This window comes from Halictus rubicundus, chromosome 11 (genome assembly GCF_050948215.1).
Source record: "Halictus rubicundus isolate RS-2024b chromosome 11, iyHalRubi1_principal, whole genome shotgun sequence".
Lineage (NCBI taxonomy): Eukaryota > Metazoa > Arthropoda > Insecta > Hymenoptera > Halictidae > Halictus > Halictus rubicundus.
The window spans coordinates 13,050,333-13,071,109 of NC_135159.1; the positions used below are offsets into that span (position 1 = coordinate 13,050,333).

Here is a 20,777-nt window from a genome sequence, read left to right on the forward strand (position 1 = left end):
GCCTTTTTATACTACTTGTCAGGCCAAAGCTCCTTTATACTACTAGTTGGCCAAAGCCTCTTTATACTACTTGCCAGGCCAAAGCTCCTTTATACTACTTGTTGGTCAAAGCCTCTTTGTACTACTTGCCAGGCCAAAGCTTCTTTGTACTACTAGATGGCCGAAGCCTCTTTATACTACTTGTCAGGCCAAAGCTCCTTTATACTACTAGTTGGCCAAAGCCTCTTTGTACTACTTGTCAGGCCAAAACTCCTTTACACTACTAGTTGACCCAACCTCCTTTATACTACTGTATTCTACTAATAGTACTTATCTGACTATTGTTTACCCACACTACTTGTCCGACTCTAATGTAGCCATACCACTTGCCTGACTCTAATCTACCCGCATTGCTTGTCTGAGCACGTTCGACTCGTACTACTGGTCGCACTATTTCCAGGATTTTACTACTTTCCTAGCCAGTTTCGTCCCGTGCAACCTCCCTAATGGTTGACAGATACCGACTGCCGGAAGCCAGCGTAAAATACAGACATAAAGCTCGGAACAAGGTGATTCGATAAACGATTCCATAAAACGTTGCAATAGATCAAATTATACAGCGGCTGTCTCCGCGCGATATCAGCTGCCTATAACACTTGAGATGAATTGTTCTTCCCACTCCTCCGCGTGTGCACTCCCCGGAGCTACTAAATTTCATCGAGCATATTCTTCCGCGTCCTTCGCAGTCTCCATTGTCCCGTACGTTTTATTGTCCGGTCTGTTTTTAAAAGTCTACGACCGACGACAACCGACGCCGTAAACCACGGGCGTTTAAGATACACGGGACCGTCCCGCGAATCATAAACTCGCTCGCGACGAACGCAGATTTCATAATGCCTCGAGGCCTCTCTCTCTCTCTATCGTTTTACGAGCAATCGGTACGCAGATTCCGATGGTTCATGGGGCAATATATTCTGCGATTCCAGATGGGACATTCATCGGGGAGGACGGTGATGCAACGGCAACGATCACGATGGATCACGATTGACGGGGACAAAGATCGACATCGCTGACAAGAGAATCTTTTCCAACGACGAGTTCAGAAGTTTTCGCACTATTTCTAGCAGCACGATAACGATTCCTACACTTATACAAATTTGCTATTCGATCGAGAGATATTTTAACCGCTATTTTTCTCGGGCACCACCCCGTTCACCACTTTTCCCGTTTACAAATTTTACACGTATACCCAGTACCTCGTCTGACGGACCAACGCTTTTATACGACGACCGGGCTCGCTAGATTTTTTACCAGCCTGTTCGAACGAGTGCAAACCGAGAGGGGAGCTTAAAGGCGGAATTTATCGCGGTGTAACCTGGGAAAACGAGAAAACAAACGGCGAGAGGATCGCGCGCAAAAATATTATTCTTATACAGACTCTATTTTGACTTCCGCACGCCCAGGAAATGAGAACGAAACGCCGTATATAGAAGAAATAGCGGTCCAAGTTCGCGTGCATCGTTGGCTCGGTGGTCAGCGTGCCCGCCTACGAATCCGGAGGTCCAGGGTTCGAGACCCAGTCAGGGCGAAGATTTTTTTCCGAAGGAAATTAGAACTGGAAACAAAGGAGAGAGAACCATTGTGCCGGTGGTTGAATACTGTGTGGAGTGAAAAAGGGAACTGAGCAAAAATTCTCGAACACGCTGAATTGAAATTCTAGTGTACAACAGAGGTGGAAAAAAAAATATTCATGGTAGGTCCACATGGATGACCACACCGGAACCATCATGGCGGAATTGGTGGGCAAACAGGCGAACGAAATCGTACGTACCAGGATCGGATTTGGATCTAACCGTTGAGAAAAGAAGAACTGAGATATCGAAGTTGGGGGATTTTCGACGGGTCCGAACGGGAGGCGGGGAACTACTGATCCTTTGTCAGCATGATCGTCGTCACACCGTTCGAAGGATTTTCTGACGGACTTGGAGCTTTTCCGATGGAAGTCCTGACGAATCTCGACCGTTAAGGAAAGAAATTCGGTAAGAAACTCAATCCCCGTCGGACGTACGTCGGTTGCGTTCGTGTGTGTATGTTCGTGCCGCGGCGAGGTATTCTAAAGAAAAATCTCTGACAGTGGCGTGAATTGAAGGTCGCGGGGGACCGATCGTAAGAAATGATGATGAAGTGCGACGACAGAAAACGTGAACTGTTCTCGAGACGAGCATGCAGCGAAAGCGGACCGCATCCCGGCATTCCCGGTGTCGCAGGCGGCCCTGGCAGCGGCGGTGGTCATCTCTGGGGCAAAAGGAACCAGGGACGTACCTCGGCGCCTGTCGTGGGCCACGCGAAACCGCCCGCAATTATACTGAGGACCAGGCGCAGCTGGCCTGTTGCTCCCATGCACTGCAGAAGGTAAGAGACTATCAAACGTGTACTCCTCTAAAAAATTGTTAATTTTTAAGCTCTCGTAACTTCGCGCAAAAAATTCTACGACATTGCAACTACGCTCATTTCAAAGGGCAGAGCTTAAAGTTACCTTTTTTGAAAATCTCGCAAATTCAAACGACCCTACGGAGATGAAACAATTTTTTCCCGGAATCATATCGACATCAATTTATTGAGGGTAGTGTCTCCCCTTTACAATCTACGATTCTCGTTTATTCAATGCGACATAAAATAGCAATAAAAGATCGTAGAACAAATTTTTTGGACTCGCTGGAAAGCGAAAACTTTAATCTGTACATCCGTATTAGCTTCAATAATGAGAAAAGTTTTTCCACCTCTGTACAGACATCTGAATTTGTTCCACTTGGACTAGGAGTTTTAGTAATGAACACATTTATCGCGTTTTATTTGCTCATCTCTGTTGGCGCAAATTGGTTTTGTTTTATTAGGTAATCAAAGATTATGTTTCGAAAGATGTTGCACTTAAAGAAGAAGTTGCAGTTTCCTTTGACGTCGCGAAGCAAGCAGAAACTCTTCGAAAAGAGAACGTGTACAAAGCGGCCGGGACCGACGTTATTCAGGAACGCAGCTTCAAAATTACCTTTCCCGGCTTCAACCGCAATTATGGTGCCGTGTTTATTAATGAAGATGAGACGTCGCACTGCTTACGGCCCCCTCGAATAAATGCCGTCCCAAATGAACGTCCATTCTTCGCGGTTAATAAGAAAAACGACGTCGTCGTCCAGTATTCCCACTCAGATCTTGATGAAATTGTTGCAGTTTGTTTCTCGTAAACATTGAAACCGTAGCTAATAGAATCCTCTATACTTCTCACAGTTCATCATGTTACAATATTCATTTTGTAACAATGTAAAACCCGTTAAGTTTCGTTTGCGAACTATCTAATTAAATTTCCCCGCGAATTTCGTTTTCCCCGGTGCATCCTCGCTGTCCGCGGCGTTAATTAATTTTCCAGTCACGTCGAATCAGCCTCCGCGGGGAAGAGATTAATTAATATCGCTGACTCTTAGACCTGTTATTTTTCTGCCCACGCTGGAAAACGACGAGCGACCGTAAAAATCGATATAAAAATACAATATAGCCTTATCGGGACAACAAATTTATATTCCTAAGTATTCCTGTCCAGTCACGATGAAATAATAATTCGCCAACCCTACAGTAAAGAGAAAACAGTTTCGTTGAGTATTTTCAATCCCCGCAGCCTTGTTATATGACAGTAAAACAAATCATTCCGAAATTTAAATGGGGCAGTTGGTACTTGCCTGACCAGTGGTTGATTTATACTACTTGGCAGACCAGTGGTTGACCTGTATTACTTCTGCCTGACTAGTGACTGATCTATACTGCTACTGGCTGACTAGTGACTGACCTATACTATTACTTGCCTGATCTGAAATTGATTCGTACTACTTGTCAGACCAATCATAGAAGATTCTGGTTATAAAACACCTGACAGCTCGAGCCTTGAACTCGAGGAGTCGATGGATCAGGGACGTTGCTCTTGAACACTGCAGGATGAAATCCCTCAATCCTCCTCCTTCCCTTATGCGCACTGGGACCGAGTAACGAGGTCGTACCATGCGATTATGCTTGGCATTGTGTGATATTCGCCCGATTGAATTTTCTTCGAGGGCGCACATTTTCTTTCTGCCCTGATCCGCGTCCTAGATGCTGCTCACCGACATTCGAGGCAGCATAGAGCAACGAAGACGACTGTTCACTTGTCACCCCTGTAACTATACATTTTCCAATTAACTATTCGAAGCGTGTTTCCATTTAAACTTGGCCAAGGTTCCAGATAATTGATTTCGAATATAATGCTTGATTTTCCATACTGGTGCCGCGAGCCAGACTAGGTTAGGTCTCTGTTAGAACGATCGGGATTAGGTCGATCTAGGTTAAGTGTGAACGAGCGAGTGGCTGACCAAATGTTTAGACAAAGAATTATCTTATTCGAAGGTCGTGCGTTGTCACGCCGAGGCAGAAATGGCCGCGTGAATAATTGTGGCCGAGAAATTGGATGGCGGCGGCTCTTTCTCACGGCAAACTGATCCCCCATAATCCATGGGGGGCGTGGCCAAGCGGCTCGTAAAATCGGAATAACGGGCGGCCGGATCCCCGGGAAATTACGAAGTATGACAGACGGGGCACGCGAGCCTGAATATCACGGCATCGATCGGCGTCGCTCCATTCGTCAGATCGCTGGATCATAAATATTCGCGCGACGTCACACCAGACGATATGTCCATTTTAATTAGCTCGGCCGGCCGAGCAGTGGGTTTGCTCAGTTTATACGTTAAATGAACGCCCGGCATTGATTTCGAGCATTTAATAGGCAATTAAAAATTTCGATAGCCTGCGTACGTTCGTTCGACCGCAGACCTGTTGCTCGATTAATATCATTCGAAATATTTAACGGTGACCTCCGTCGAAGCTTAAATAGTGTTTGTTTGTAACAGTTCATTTATGGTTCGCCCTCGAACAGTGCCAAAGGCTGTGCAAATACCTTGCTATTTCACTTGCCTGACCAATGCACGACTTGTACTCCTTGTCTGATTAGTCGCTGATCTTTACTTCTTGTACGACCAGTAGTTGGTGCATACTACTGGTTTGATTAGTGATTGATCTATACCACTTGTCAGACCAGTGGCTGATCTATACTACGTGTCAAACCAGTCACCGATTTGTACTACTGTCCGGACCGGTGGTTCACACTATTTGTACGACTGGTGGCTGATATACACTACTTGACTTTCCTGTGACTGATCCACAACAACCCCCTCAACAACTTCCCTCTGACCTACAACATTTTACTGATCAATAACTGACACATTCTACTGATGTTCCTAGTGAGCGTACAGAGGAAATTTGAAAAATGTGTAATTAAGATTCGGCGACTTAATAAACTTTCTTAATAACCTGCGTCCGTCACTGTACATCATAGGCTGTTTGTTTGCAGGTAATGTAACAATATGCCGTCGAGAAAGTGTCATATTAAGTTAGGAAGTTTTGCTCGGTGGTCGTATTAAAAGCTACATCGTTACGAATCCTGACAAGAGTATGGCAAACTTTTAATTAACTGCTCTACTCTGTCACGATGCATTACACGGACGCAATCGATATTTTTGCAAGATATTTTATGCTGGGGTGTACTTTCGGTAGTGACGCAATATTATTCTTGTTATTAAATAAGAAAGATGATTGTGGTTGTCCGGTCCAGAGCAAGCATCATCGATACACAAGGCTTTCCAATTCGAATATGGAATTCAATCTCTTTGTTTGTCGATTCATCGAGAAAGAAGGTCCGCAATCGATAACGGTATCGAATCGCGTTCGTTCAAGTGGATAAGACCGGTGCTTAGTCAGCCATTCCTGCGAGGAACCCTTGCTGCTTCATCGTAGCTTATGCGTCGTAGATTATTGGACGAAAATATTTTTCTTGTAATATATTTTATATATTTTTTTAACTTGTCATGAAAAATTGTTCTTGTCACACAATGGAAATGTTAAGAGAAAGCAGAAGGTTTCCGAAAGCAGAATTCAATTCCCGAAAGAATTAAACGACAAAGGGCTAGGGAACTGAGAACAAGAAAATACTCGAGGAATGACGTTTCATTTATTCAATGACTGAAAATTAATTTCTTTTTCCTGTTCACCGCTTCCGTCTTATATCCATTATTCTCTTCATTCAGATTTTTAATTTTGCTATTGTTCTGGCCACAACTCCAAGATTATTGTATTGAGATCCTGACAGCCAAAAATTTGATAAATTTCCATACAGTTAAAAATTAATTTATGGAGATAATATTGGGTACATTTTCAAGTAAAATTAGTTAATTAAATTGTGGAAGGATTTATTGTTCAATCGAGACTTATTTCTGCCTCAGCCGTCGCACTTTCACCGACTCGCGTATATTATTTAATATAACGAGTTCGCCCGACCGTTTCTTTAATAAATGTCGGTATCGATCGTAATCAAACACGATATTGGGGCTCGAACAACAGGTGATATCGATTGGCGAGCTCCGGGGTCGACACGAACTCCCCGATGACGGCACCGCGCAGTTAACTTTTTCGGCTTTTTTGGCGATATTGGTTAGCTACGTTACAATGTTGCAATATCCGTAAATATGAAAAAGTTTCACCGTTCGAACGGTTAATGTAGGTCAGGCGAATAATCATCGACGTCGAGTTTACAACACGTTCATATCGCAGTCGAATTCACTCTAGGCTAATTGGAGCTTCGCTTATGATTGACTGTAATTTGCGTACGGCACAAATTTGCATTTATCGTGAGTCAAGTTGCGATCCATTGTGGGCAAGACTTATGATTCATTAGCGAGTAATTATCATTTATTTATTCCGTTCTGAATTATGACGATTTTATTTCCGTTGTCTGGCCAATCACCGAGTTACGCTACTACTCGTTGGATCAACGGTTGGGTTGTACTACTTTCATGACCATAGATACGACACTACTTGTCTGACAAATCCCATACTTCCACTACTTGTTTGGCAAGCTCCATACTGTCATTACATGTCTGACCAATTCCATACTTTCACTACTTGTCAGACGAGTTCCTCATTAACATTACTTGTCTGAAAAATTCCACACTTCCCCTAGTTATCATACCAATGGGAAACTTTTACTACTTGTCTGAACAGGGACTGACTCGTGCTACTCGCCTGACCGGCGACTGACTCATACTACCTATCCTAGCGAAATGAAATCACATGAACTGTAAGATGAATCCTTGATCATTTTGAGCCTTGTTTGGCTCAAGTATGAACAAGGTTCTCAACGATATTGCAGAAACTTTGGCTTCGTTTTTGGCGAAATCTACGACGCGTGTGCACATATCCACGTTGGTATTAAATTCTCATTAAACGCGATTGTATTTTGGTTTGATTTTAAGCTGAATTCGCAATGTGTGTTGGTTTCAGAGCAATGCGCAGTCATTATCGATACGTAATAAGATACTTCGTCATAATTATCGTCGCAAACGAGAAGTATAATTATGTCGGAAATAACGATTTCATATTTGGATATTCGAACATTACCAGGATCATTATGATTACAATATGAAAAAGATTTTAAAATGCAAGAACACCGTGGCAACGCTGTTTGAATTTCCTCCGCCGACAATCAAACCTGTTTCGCGTTCTAACAAGGGGGAACGGAAAAATAATTTCTGCGAGAGCAGATTCGCTTCTTTGCGACGGGACGCGAAACGCTGAAAAGCACTTCCCTTCATTGGCATTCAGCTCACCGCGCCGCGACGCCGGTTCGAACAACAATTTCCCCCGCCGAGTTGTTTCACGTTTCATTAGAACACACTTTTCATTACCGTGGAAAATATAATAAAACGACAACATTGTCGGATGATCCACTTGAAATTCCCGGTGGGAAAATCTTTCGGGTGCCTCGATGGATTCCAGCGCGCTCCTTCGGCAAAGGCCCCGGAGGAAGGCGCGCACCTTCTTCACCGTGAAAATCAAATTTACACGGCTGCGCTTGATCAAATATCTGCGCGTTTTATGCCCCGGCGGGTCTCGCCTCAAGCTGCAAGCGAACGGCGAAAAGGAACAGTTTTGAGCTGTTTACATCGCCCCACCGCCGACGAGAAAAAAAAAAAAAAAGAAAAACCTCCCTCTCCGTCGATGCGCGCTCAAAAGCCAAGAAAAAGGAACGGCGGAAGCAGATTCATATGCGCGAAGCAATATTGTCTCGTTTAACTCTGCCGTTTAAGAGACTCCCCCGGACCCTTGTCGCGGATTACAATGTACATTGGCTTTGAAAAGACGCCGAGCGATCTCTCGACCCCACGACCCCGTGCCAGGCAATCGTTCGAGAAGTTGAAGCCTGCAAATTACCCGGCAAGTTCCCAAAACCGCAAGAATATGCTTGATTCCGTCTAGCGAAGCTTCGCAAAGCCGTATCTACAGTTTCAATCATGCTTCAACCTCGAACTCGAAATCCGCCGCTGTATTATGCAGTTCCCGAAACATGCGGACGCATCAAATTTCTGTTTATTCCTCGCGCGAATCGCTAATGCGAAAATCGCCTCGACCGAGCCGGCCCGACGGGGGAGGCTCTTTTGCATTTTTCTCCCCACCGAGCTGCTTGAAAATCGTTCGCGATTCTCTTTACAAAATCCTCGATAATCCGCCGTTGTTTCGCCCGAGGAGCCTGAATATTCATTGGACGGCTGGGTTGCGTGCGCAGCATGTCACTGTGCTCTGCCTGTCTGACAAATAACGGATTTGTTCTACTCGTCTGAAAAATGCCATGCCAATTCTACTTGTCCGAATTATGCTCAACTGTTTGTACCGGTCAAGAAATATTCCACCTGTATGACTACTTGCAGGCCTATTCTACTTGTCCGTCTAATAACAGGTCTCTTCTCTTTGCCTGACCAGTGGTAGGTTACACCACCTGTATGACTATCGGCGACCTTGTTCTACTTGTCTGATCGATGGTAGACTCGTTTACCGATCGTCGTTGACCGATGGAAGATTTATTTTAATGATCTACTACTTGACTGATTAATGGGAGGTTTCTTCTACTTGTTTGATTGAGGATAAACTTCTTCTACTTGTACGACTTCTAGGACTGCACGACTGTGTGAGCACCTTGCTCTATTTTTGTTTGATCAATGAGACGGTTTGTCTACTTGTCTGATGAATGGGCAGCTTCTTCTACTTGTCCGATTAACGAGAAGCTTATTTGCCAGTTCGACTGAGGGTCGACACTTTCCACTTACCCTACGAGTACTTTTTCGTTCCTCTGACATTTTCAACTACATTTCCCAAGCTCGTTAAAAATAATTGTGTAACAATGGAGTTGTCCTTTCCTGGATAAAATCGCAAAACTTCTGGGCACTTACCGGCGAAAATAAAAACCGAATGGGGGCGCTGCGCGCCGGTTATATTTAAATTCTCCCCGACGTTCAGCTCCCCGTTCGCTCGTTAATGCAGCTCATTTCACGGGGAATTATAAAATTTTACCGGTCTCCCGGCGAGTTTTCCGCGCGATAGCGTATTTTCGGCGATAATTCGTGCGCGGCCGTAATTCGATTAGCATTCTGTTCTGCCTCGGGTTCGGACAGAAAATTTGGTAATTGAGCATACGGCGATAATCGAGTTTACTTCGGGAAAATGTTTCACGCGTTTATCATTACCATTCTATTGTTTTCCGTACGTGGGACCATTTTCGATATAAATATTGAAAACATCGAACACGTACAGGCAAGACAGAACATTTTCTCGGCAACTACCCAGCTTTCCGGTTTCCGCATCGCCGGGACGATATTTTCCGCCGGGTTCCGTGGTGTCCCAGCTACATGGGCGCGTTTCCAAAACGAAGAACACAAGCGAGCCTCGGTCCTTAAGGGGCGAGTGCCCGGGTCAAGTGGCTGTGACCTTAGAATTTCAAATTTAAACGCGGTCTTCCGCGGGCTTTGTACCCCCCCCCCCCGGGAAAAACGGATCCGGTTCGCGCATTCGCCGGCAAATTACAAACAATCCCCCGCGAGCACGCTGCCCTGGTATCGTCACAAAGCACGTTTCAGCCTCTAAGTATTTAACGAAACGAATCCCGTTCTCCTGTATTCAGTTTGAACAGGGATCAAATGAAAATACGAACGTGGAACTGTGAACGCAGCTGTGCAACCACAATCGCGGGGGTGCAGCTTTTACTTCTCGATAAAGTAGGAAATTCATTTCTGTAAAAATGTGCTTTCAGCTTCGAGCTATTGTACCTTGAATGCGAGCCAATTTAATTATTGGAAAATCCCCTACTTGTCCGAATAACAAGAGACCTATTCTACTTGTGGTTACCAATGGTAGGCTCATTGCACTTGTCTGATTAGTGACATACAGTCCACTTGTTTCACTAATGTCAGACCTGTTCTGCATGTCTGACTAATGATGGACATGTTCTACCTGTCTGATTAATGATGGACTAGTTCTACCTGTCTGACTAATGTCAGACCTGTTCTACATGTGTGACTAATGATGGACCAGTTCTACCTGTCTGACTAATGTCAGACCTGTTCTACATGTGTGACTAATGATGGACCAGTTCTACCTGTCTGACTAATGGTGGACCTGTGCTACCTGTCTGACCAATGATGGACCAGTTCTACCTGTCTGACTAACGATGGATATTTCCTACTTGTCGGACTAATAATTGAGATATTCCACTTGCCAAATTTCACAGTGGAACGAAAACGTTTGTCGAAGGGAGGGGCAGAAGTTGGAGTCGGTGGTGCCGCAGTTAAACAGTTGAATTAAGTTGTCAATCGAACGACCACACCAGGGAATCGCAGCGAATTGGATTTGGCGCGCGTGGTCACCGATTCGCTGTGAAACCAATTAATTTCAGTTTTAAACGCCAGTCGATTTTCCGTGTTGCGTTTAATGCGCTATTGGCCAGACAGGTGCAATTAACGCGGGCGGGATCGATAGCACGCACCGAGCACGGGCCGCATTAACCGGGATCGACGTCTAGAATTTCCTGATAAGCAGGACATACTCTTTCGCCCGAGGTACACGGTTTAATTGCGTTCGACGTGATCCCTCGAGATTCCTGGGAACCAGGCGGAAATAATTAACCTGTACTCGGAACTGTTCTTCGGTGTTACCGGGAAAATCTGAAGTTATTTTCCTGAAGGTTTCTTCATTATTTGAAGCCTGGACTGTGCTATTTGCACGTGGACACGCTTATCCGTGAATGTAGAACTAATGAATTAACTTTAGTACTGACTATACTATCACCTGTGCAACAGGCTGATATTTAATAATAAAATCCGAAAAGGGGAGATCCAATTTTAAAGTTGATTTAATATACCAGTGAGCTGGAATTCTACCTCGTTCAAGTTGCACAAATTTCCGTAATCTCTTTCGAATTTAATTCTACGATTTTCTTTCGCGATCCAGGCAAACGTCACTGTAAAAATAATCGGACCACGAAACCGGTCTCGTGTTTCCGTTTAATTCCCATTCTGTTCCGGCCACGAATTTCGATTCGATAGTTACCTGTGTGTAACGCGATCGGCTACGTCACATTTCACCGGATCCCTGCGCGACCGTCTACCGAAGAAAATAAAATAAAGCAGAGCATTGAATTTCTCCTTAAGGGCGGAAATGAAACGGTGCACCCCTAGCAATTTCAACTGCAGCCATCGCACGGAAGATTTCATTTTCCAAATTGCGCATGAAATTGAGACAACCACGGCTCAGCACTGCTCGTTCATCATTTCGCGACGATAATAATCAGCCACGTACCCGGAGGAATCTCCTTGGGGGTTGGGCGCGATTAATTCGAGCCCCATAGCGAATTGTTTGATACCATCTCGTCCAGAGAAAGCTTCCTATATTTAAACGATCGAGATGCTCCTACATTACCTCCTCTAAAATTTATCTAAAATTAGAAAAGATTCAATTAGATATGTTCAATTAGCCACGTTCAATTAGATTCAATTTTCCGCACGGATTGGTGCTGAAATAACATAGCAATTCCCGGATCCATTCTTCCGAGGAGATTGGTTCATTTATCTGACATGTGAACGACCTTTCCCCCTCGTTTCATTAAACAGGGAACGGTTCTCGTCGTCTGACACAGGATTGACTCGTTCTCCTCGTCTGACTTGCGGTTGCAATGTTCGTCTTCTCTGTTTGACACATGACTGACAAACTTCCCTTGTCAGTTTTACGGACCATTTGTTCTTCTTGTCCAACATATGATTTACATGCATTGTCTGATTTATGATTGACTTGTTCTCCTTGCCTGACGTATGATTTACCTGTTCTCCTTATCGGATATATAATTGACTTGGTTCACTAGCCTGACTTATGATTCACCTGTTCTTCTGGTGTGATTTATTATTGACTCAATCAAGTGGCCTGACTTATGACTGACCGGGTCTACTTGTCTGTCTAATATCATGCCATTTCACTTGTTCGATTGCATATACAGGCATTCTACTGTTATTGTCGCAATCTTTAGACGAACTTACGGCATTCGAAGGGTGGCAAATGTACTGTGGAGAGGATGTAAGGGTATCCCTGTGTTTTGACGACTTGCCCATTCTGTTACGACGTCTATCAGCGCATGGGGCGTCTGTCGATAGGTATAGTGGGCACGTTATTGGTATCTGCATCGCAGGGTAATTGTGACTGCGTGTCTGATAATAACGGCATCGTCGCTGCCATCGTCGCTGCCATCGTCGCTATCGTCGCAACGTATCATTACGCGCGCTTTTTAGTTCGTCGTAGAAGCACGAAACCACTTTAGCGTGTATTAACCCCCCGTTTGCAACGGCCGGGACATCTATTGGCCAGGCGTGGACGCGAAGCGCACAGACACCGGGACAACACTTTCCCGGATGCGTGGACATGTTCTTTTTCGCCCAGCACGTACGCGGCGAAAGTGGAAGTGGTGCTAGTCGATATCTGGCCAGACGTCTATTACTTTACATTCCCCGCGCGCTGTGGCCCTGCAGCGATCGAACGTGTTCGAAATACCGAAGGACCTCCCGGAAAGGTACTGGCCCTCGAGGTCAATTAAATTGAAATGTTTAAACAATCTTCCGGCCAGCGGGATCGAAACTGTTAGGCCAATAGGCTGGGTTAGGCTGGGTTAGATTCCAATCTTAGCATACGGCGGTTCTGATCCGCATCACGGCCACGATTTTCGTCCGCCTGGATCCACGTCTTGCAAAAAGCTTGGAGCACGGTTCGATTGTTCGTTGAACGAGGTGCAAACTCGATTTATGTCGCGACAGAATTTTCCACGGGGATTAAGAGACTCGGTGAAGATTATTTTCTGAGAAATTGCCGAGCGAGCCAAGGAAATATATTGTTAACATTTTTCCGGCGATGTCGGGCCGCGCGGAGCTGAACCGGGGTTCATCTTCGACGCAGGTTGCTTTCAGGAAATTCCCGGCGAAGGGTCCCCGATAACGAAACGCAGTGGCTCGGAGTATAATAAATCTGGTGAAAAATTTGTTGTCGTTAAAAGTAACGAGATCACGACAGGGGAACTTCAGTTTTACAACCCGTGGAACGTTACAGGTTTCCAGTTTATAACACAATAACGCGACGGGAAACGGGTATCGCTGTCGTCGAACATAATTCTCTTTTTCGTCGCCGATACTCGGACGTAATGATTCGACGATACACAGAACGACGGACACGGTGTATCGCGACGCACTGTATCTAAAATGATGACAATAAATCCGGATGGTTCCCGTTCGCCCCGCCGTTATTGTTCGACAATTTTATGCTAAAAATTCGATACGTCGCCGGGCCGTTATTGCATTGTCGATATTCCCTGCGTGCCGCAGAAAATATGCATTGCGAGAAGGCACGATAAATTTTTGAAACCCGTGTGCCCGCATCGCCGCTGGAAATGCGCTGCACAAAGTCGTGAACAGAGACCGGAAAACGTTTTCGTGTGCACACAGCATCGCAGGCACACCATCCTTCGAATCACAGTCGCGTCTGTATTCACTCTACGCGATACACATGATCAAAGTTCTCCGGAAAGAAATGTTGTTGCTATTTTCCTTCCATTAGGTATTCTTGTCTGATTTATGACTGAGTTCTCTTTGCCGGACTTGCCAGCAACGTGTTCTACTTGCCCGACACAAGAATGACTCGTTCCCCTTCTCTCGTCGGTAATCTATTCTACTTGCCTGACACGTGACTGACTTGTACTACTTGGCTGACTTGCACGCGACCTAGTTCCCTTGTCTGATTTACCAACGACCGTTTCTCCTCGTCTGATTTGTGAACGACTTGTTATCCTTGTTTAACGTACAAGTTATTTTTGTTGTTCTGCGGATTGTCTGATTGATTTCATTGTGCTCGTCTGACTAGTCGCACAGGTTCGCTACTGTCCTCAGCTAATTCAATCCCTATTCAAGCCTAGCTTTGCATAAATATTTCCGCAAATCCCGGACAGATCTCGATCTGGCCTAAATTGTCCTATCGTTTAGTCGAAGCCTACCGCCGATCCTCCAAGTGACGAATCGCGGTTTCGGTTAAATTTAGTCCCGAGCCAGGAATTAATTTGTCGCGCTCGCGTACACGTTTGATCCAGCCTGTGCATATCTCACGGCCGAATTTCTATGGCGTAATCCGCGCGCGTTCCAAGTCGCGCGGGTAAATTAGCGTAAGCTTTGTGTACTCTAATGGTCGTGCAACGATCGTTAGGCCATTCATCAACAGAATTGGGCAGGTGGCATTCGATGCTTCTATTCGCCGCGATCCAGGGTCCACTATTTTCCCCCTGGTAGGTGTTTGATCTATCCTTGATTTGATGGTTCTTCGGTTTCCGTGTACAGCGGTTTGTGTGTGTGTGTGTGTGTGTGTGTGTGTGTGTGTGTCAACTGCGCCGAGCGAGTAGTGTGACTCGTAGAAGACCACGCGAATAGATGGGCGGTGGGCGCGGCGCACCTAATCAGCGGTCGTTGTAACAACGAACTTGAAATGACACAGAATGAGCTTTGATTAAACATTTACCCCCGGGACCCGGCCAGGAACGGCCCGGTAAACCGCTATCAGCGCGCCTCAGTGTGTGCCAGCGATCCATGATACGCGCCGAACGAGGATCCATTTAGTAAATTAATCCTGAAGCATCTGCCGTCCCCGACAGATCCGGAGAGTGGTATGCATTATCGGTCAAGATGATAGAAGCAGTTCGGCAACGTCCACCCCGAGGATACACTTACCACCGGTCCTCAACAGGTGCCATAGCGCGCTGATTAATGGATCCACCCGTACGCCTTTTTTTAGATGTAGATAAATGACACCCAAGGATGGGTTAGGCTACTGGTAACACTGATCCCTGGCTCATAGTTCGCTACACCAGTCTTCCATTATGCTCGAACTCATCGTTCTACTTCATCCTGTATCCCGAGAATCCACGTTCTTTTGAGGTCGAGAATTCGTTGAATTTATGATCAACCTGCCGGAACTATGCTCCCTAAATCTTGACGAAAACATCGAGCGAAGGTTGGTTTGGATAGTTAGTGAAGATCGATGCGTCATAGAATCATTTATTCAGTGCTATATGGCACAATGTTTCTGAAATCAATCACAAAGCTCCACCTGCCTGACTCGCAGTCGACCTTCTTCCCGTGTCGGACCTATGACTGAGGTGTTCTCCTCGTCTGACTTATGAGTGAGGTGTTCTCCTCGTCTGACTTATGATTGAGGTGTTCTCCTCGTCTGATTAACGACTGAGCTGTTCTCCTTGTCTGAAAAATTTCTGTCCTATTCTCCTGGTGCAGAAAATTGTACATCGACTCTATCGAATTCGCAAGTGATCTTTTTCGAGTTTTAGGACAAAAATGGCTACGTTCGACGGGATTAATCTTCTATTACGTTCGGATTAATTGTTCACTCGAACAGCGTTATCAGAATACCTGCTGGAATTCGACCGTTCCGGAAGTTCTTGTCCTCCGACTCCGGTACATTTTGCTTTTCTCAGTCCACGCCGGTCCCCACAGTCGCGTAAATTCACAGCAACACGGGTGGTAAAAGTGGAGTCACCGGTTCGTCGAGCAAGACCTTCGGTGGTGTTAACTGACGGGAAACTTTTGGTCGGTGAAAAAGTCGACTGGACACTGCAGACCGAACAACACAAACACACGCGCGCACACATACACACGCTAGTTCCGTTTCCCTATCCCTCCGTATCGGCATTCGCAGGTACACCACTGTTAAAAATTTTCACGACTCCCCAGACTTTTAGTCGGGAAGTTATTGGATCATCCTCGCGGCAGGGAACAATTTTTCTTTCATCCGGTTATGATCTCCTGCGTCGGATCCGCCTGCTCATAATGCCGCGGCTTAATTTCACGAGGAGATTACGGTTCCTTTGATAATAACGGCGCCGCGAGTATTCCGGTTCCATTGAAATGGCTATCTGCACCCAACGTTCATTAAAAACCGTAACCGTTAACAAAGTTGTCGGGGGCGGTGCCGAAACATAACAGACTTCGCGGGGCCGCCAATGAAATCTGTGCAACGTTGAAGCCGCATCAGGACTTCTTTATTTTCTTTCATTTCTGCCTGCCGACGACTACCGGGGGCGGGGGGGGGGGGGGTGGGTGGAACGAGCGCGGAGTGTAACAGCCACTAAATTATTCGACGGGTGCAGTCATAAACGGGAATATTAAACGCAGTCGTAAAGCGCCGGCCGGCGGGATGGGCAACGCAGGATCCACGACCGTGGAGAATGGACGATTTTCAAATAGCTTTCATTGCACAAAAGGAAGCTTCCCGCTCCGATAACCTAAGCTGCGAAATTAGGTGTTGGTGTCCATCGAGGGCGAATGCCGGCCGTCCTTCCACAAGTCCCTTTGCAAGTAGAAAATGCCGTGCGTGTCTCGTACGGGGAGAACAAGTCGATCGCAGTGCAAACAAGAAGAATAGGTCATTCACTAGTCGGACAAAGAGAAGTCCTTCATGTGTCAAGCAAGTAGAAGTACCATTCAGAAGTCAGACAAGCAAACGACTCCTCAGCGAGCCAGACGAAGAGAACGAGTCGTTCATACGGCGGACAAGGAGAACAGGTAGACCTTGTGTCAGACGAGTGAGACAAAGCTTTTCCGGAGAAGGAGAATAAAACATCCATGCTCCAGACAAAGAGATCAGGCAGACCATGAACAAGTGGAAGAACCCTTTCGTATGTCAGGCATGCAGATTATCCATTCAGCAGACAAGTAGAACAGGTCAATCGCATATCGGGCAAGGGGAATGGGTCACTGTCAAGATAGGCAGGGGTAATAGGTCGGTCACAGTTCAGACGAGGGGAACAGGTACCTCACTGGTCAGACAAGTGTATTATTTTGGTATTTCTTGTAGTTCTAGGGCCTGCGTTGCCCAGATTAGGCTTGCATTTGCTGAATCAGTGTAAAGACCTACGTGTGAACTATGTTTTGAGTTAGGTTTTAATTGGGTCTGTCGGTTTGCACTCTGAGGCGTGAAAATGTCAGAGATACGGGTTAGGTGACCGGTACAGTTAACATTTCTAGCTTGAACTTTTTGGACGTTGTCGAGGAAGATAGTTCAGCGGGTAGAGAGCCGGATATCCGTCAAAACTCGCGGATAGCCGACTTGTCGAGTAGGTTGGTCGGCCTGTCTGCAATGCAGTTACGGCTCGGTATCGACCTGTTTCACGGCAGTCATCAACCTGCCGGCAGGTGAGCGTGTACACACAGGGTGTATTGTGAATAGCTGCTTAAGAATTGATCGGCGGACCTCGCGGCGCAGGTAAAAATTCACGGCGCCAACCCCGTGATGGCGGTGCTCGACGGTAACTACGCTCCTTCCCGCGCCATTAACTTTGCAAATCGTTCGTAGAGCCGCGTCGCGTCGCGGTCCCCTTCCTTTCGATGACCATGGAATTCTCTTGACGGCATGAATCTTTGATCGCTTTCGAATGAGTTTCGGATTCGATGATGTTACCGCTGGCTAAAGTTCCGCTGGCGCTCCGGCCGGCTAGGGGCGACTTAAAAATAATTCAACGGTTTTGTTAAATTCACCTTGAAGACAACGGTGCTCGTAAAAACGAAGACGTTCTCGAGCCAATTTAAGGACACTTCGACACTTCCGGAAATTTACTGGCACTTGAAGAAGCTAGTGCCTATAAACGGAAGCCTGTTTCCACTGAATGGAAATAGTTTTACAGACTGTACAAAATAGACTAGAATACTATATCTGTTTTACTGAAAAATTGTGTATAGTGTTTTTTAAAATACTGGTTGCTTCAGGTGAAATTAATTTATTATTTATGTATTGGTCATTTGTAAGTTAGATTTATATTAATTTGTACAATACGATTGAAGGACCTGTTCTACTTGCCTGACTAGCGAAGAAGAATTCTACTTGTCTGACTATGAACGACCTATTTTCCTTGTCAGCTCCATCTAGAAAATTTAATGTCGCTTGCAGAAGCTGGTAGCCACCAATTTGTCACTACAGAATGGAAGTAAAATGACGATAGTATGTTATGAAAGGGTTCCAGGTGAAATTAATATATTATTAACACGTGTAATTGGTATGCAATTTAAACAACGTGTTCTTTGTAGTTCGCAACAATTGTCAGCAATTACAGTTTCGATCAAACGGCTGCTTTGCCTTGTGCAATTTCCGTGCGATGCAATGTGCAGTTTCTAACAATTCTCACTCGCGATATTGTCGCTTCCGGTTTAATTACGCTCGCGTGCCGGGTTATATTCAAACGCGACTATTTCACCAAGTTGAAACTAATTATTATGAAATAAGCGGCGCGGTCTAACAACGGCCTTTTAATCCACCGAGTAGAGGAGTCCTGTAATCGAAACCGGAAAAATTTGCAACCTCCATTTCCTGTTATACGAACAGCAATTTTTTTTTCCCCGATTCAGAAATTCGAAGTACAGTTGCCGGGAGTAGGTTCGATCACGCGAATCTTTGCTGATTAATTCAGCACGCACGCGGCGATTTAATTAAAGCTGTTCCCTCGATCGCGATTGCATCGGACAGCGAACGGTTATCGCAGCCTGGATCTCAAAGAAGACGAATTGAAAATAATTCAGTCGCACGGCGAACGAACAGAAACTTTGTTGTTAAGTTCGCCGGAGGAACAAAGCGACCGCGTTGCATAATAGCGCGTTTAAAAGAATGAAAATACCTTATGGAACAACGACTTCAGCGAAACAAAGTAATTGCCGACTTGATTCGAATAAATTTATTACTAACTATTTAAGTCTGTTGTTCGTTCGAATTACATAAGGAATTATCTCTGTACAAAGTTTTACAAAGTTTGCCTAAACAATTTTTCATTTGAAGCTCTACAATTTTTACGTGCGCAACATTTATCACAGAGCAATTTTCGAATGAAAATACGATTACAGTTTACGAGAGTGTGTGTGGGTAAACGTGTCGGTGTGTTCGCTCGTGACGCACGCAAATTAAAAACATTTTCTGAAGAACAATTTACAATGATTTCGTATTAAATTTCGAGCGAGCTTTCGCGGGGAAATGAGATGCATAAAAAGGGACAAGTCGTCGAATTTGGTTTAAACAAAGGCTCGGGGAATTTCGCAGGGGACTATCGCGCTTAAATATTGCTATCCCCTTTTTTCCTTTCACCCTGACACCTCGAGTATCCCTTATAACGCTGCGTGATCCTTGATTCCGAGCGCTCCACCCTCTTTCTCGCGCGCGCTTACGTGTGCGTGCGTCTGTGTTAATATCAAAAGCCCCATGCTCTGCGAAATTCCACCAAAAAGCTCGCCCTCGGAGGTCGTCCCGAAATTATAATTTGGAAAATCTCACGAGAGCTGTGACCAGATGGAGTTTGCCAACAATCTCTGCTTCGTCTAAGTGAAAGATTATGTTTCCCGCAGGTAGGATGTTCTAATAACGCGTGCCTAATTTCAGCCCGCCTTTTGCTGACTCTTGGTCCATGCCGGAGGTTATCGGCTCGATTTGGAGCAGCCATTTTGCTCTAAAAAATATTAGGAAACCGTGAAAAATTTTCTACGGAGACAGTTTTATGCCAAGTAATATTTTCCAACTGGAAATTGCAAGTTTTAAGATTTTCTGTCCCTCTGCTTGTTTAATTGTTTGCGAGTGCTCGTCTTTTTTGTATTAATTCTATTTTAGGAAAATAGAAAGTAGACTACTGTGTCAACGAGCTTTATCTTCAAATCGCAACTAATTGGTCGCAAAATATGCCCGTGCTGCCCTCCCACGTCTAAACAGTGAACGCAGACGAACCACGACTACGGACCCTGTTTTACCACAGACGGTAACACAGAGATAATGCAGTGACCTGTCAGTGCAGCAGCAGATAAGAACGTCGCTCTTTGTTACCACGAGCCGATGTTGCAGAAACTCACTTTATCACCCGTCGATAAAGTAGGAACGCTTTCAAATATTTACGCTTTTTGTTTCAGGTAAGTCAGAGGAAGTTTGGCAGTCCGCATCCATATTTTGCACCCCCGTACTGGTAAGTTTGCATGTGGTTGTGTGTTTCGCAGCGTCGCTTGTGCTCTACGGAACATTTTATCTGCGAATACTATAAAGAAAAAGTTTAAATGATTTATCTGTAATTACTTTGGGATGAAACATTGAAAGTTCTGTTTCCGGTAGATTTATGATGAAGTGATTAGCAATTGGTTAATTTCCCGCGGGAAAATATTGGTGTAAGGTATCAGTTCTGGCTGAAAGCTCATTTTTTAAATACCCTCTGATTAAGGACTTATCTGTCCCTTGTAACCTTACGTCTGCAACATCGCTTTGACCCCGATCTCCCAGCGAAATCACTTGAA

The 20,777-nt window shown here is 45.2% G+C and overlaps 2 protein-coding genes across 2 annotated transcripts in view; one reads left to right on the plus strand and one right to left on the minus strand.

Moving 5' to 3' along the window:
* The window catches only part of LOC143359119 (uncharacterized protein F13E9.13, mitochondrial), a 281,397-nt gene that overhangs the window by 53,827 nt on the left and 206,793 nt on the right, over positions 1-20,777 (minus strand). The window lies entirely within an intron of this gene.
* Dnc (phosphodiesterase dunce) overlaps positions 2,136-20,777 on the plus strand; it is a 385,323-nt gene continuing 366,681 nt past the window's right edge. Inside the window, exon 1 of the mRNA XM_076796809.1 lies at positions 2,136-2,391. Within this exon, the coding sequence (XP_076652924.1) occupies positions 2,153-2,391 (239 nt within the window). The 5' untranslated portion in view covers positions 2,136-2,152. The remainder of the gene's footprint in view (positions 2,392-20,777) is intronic.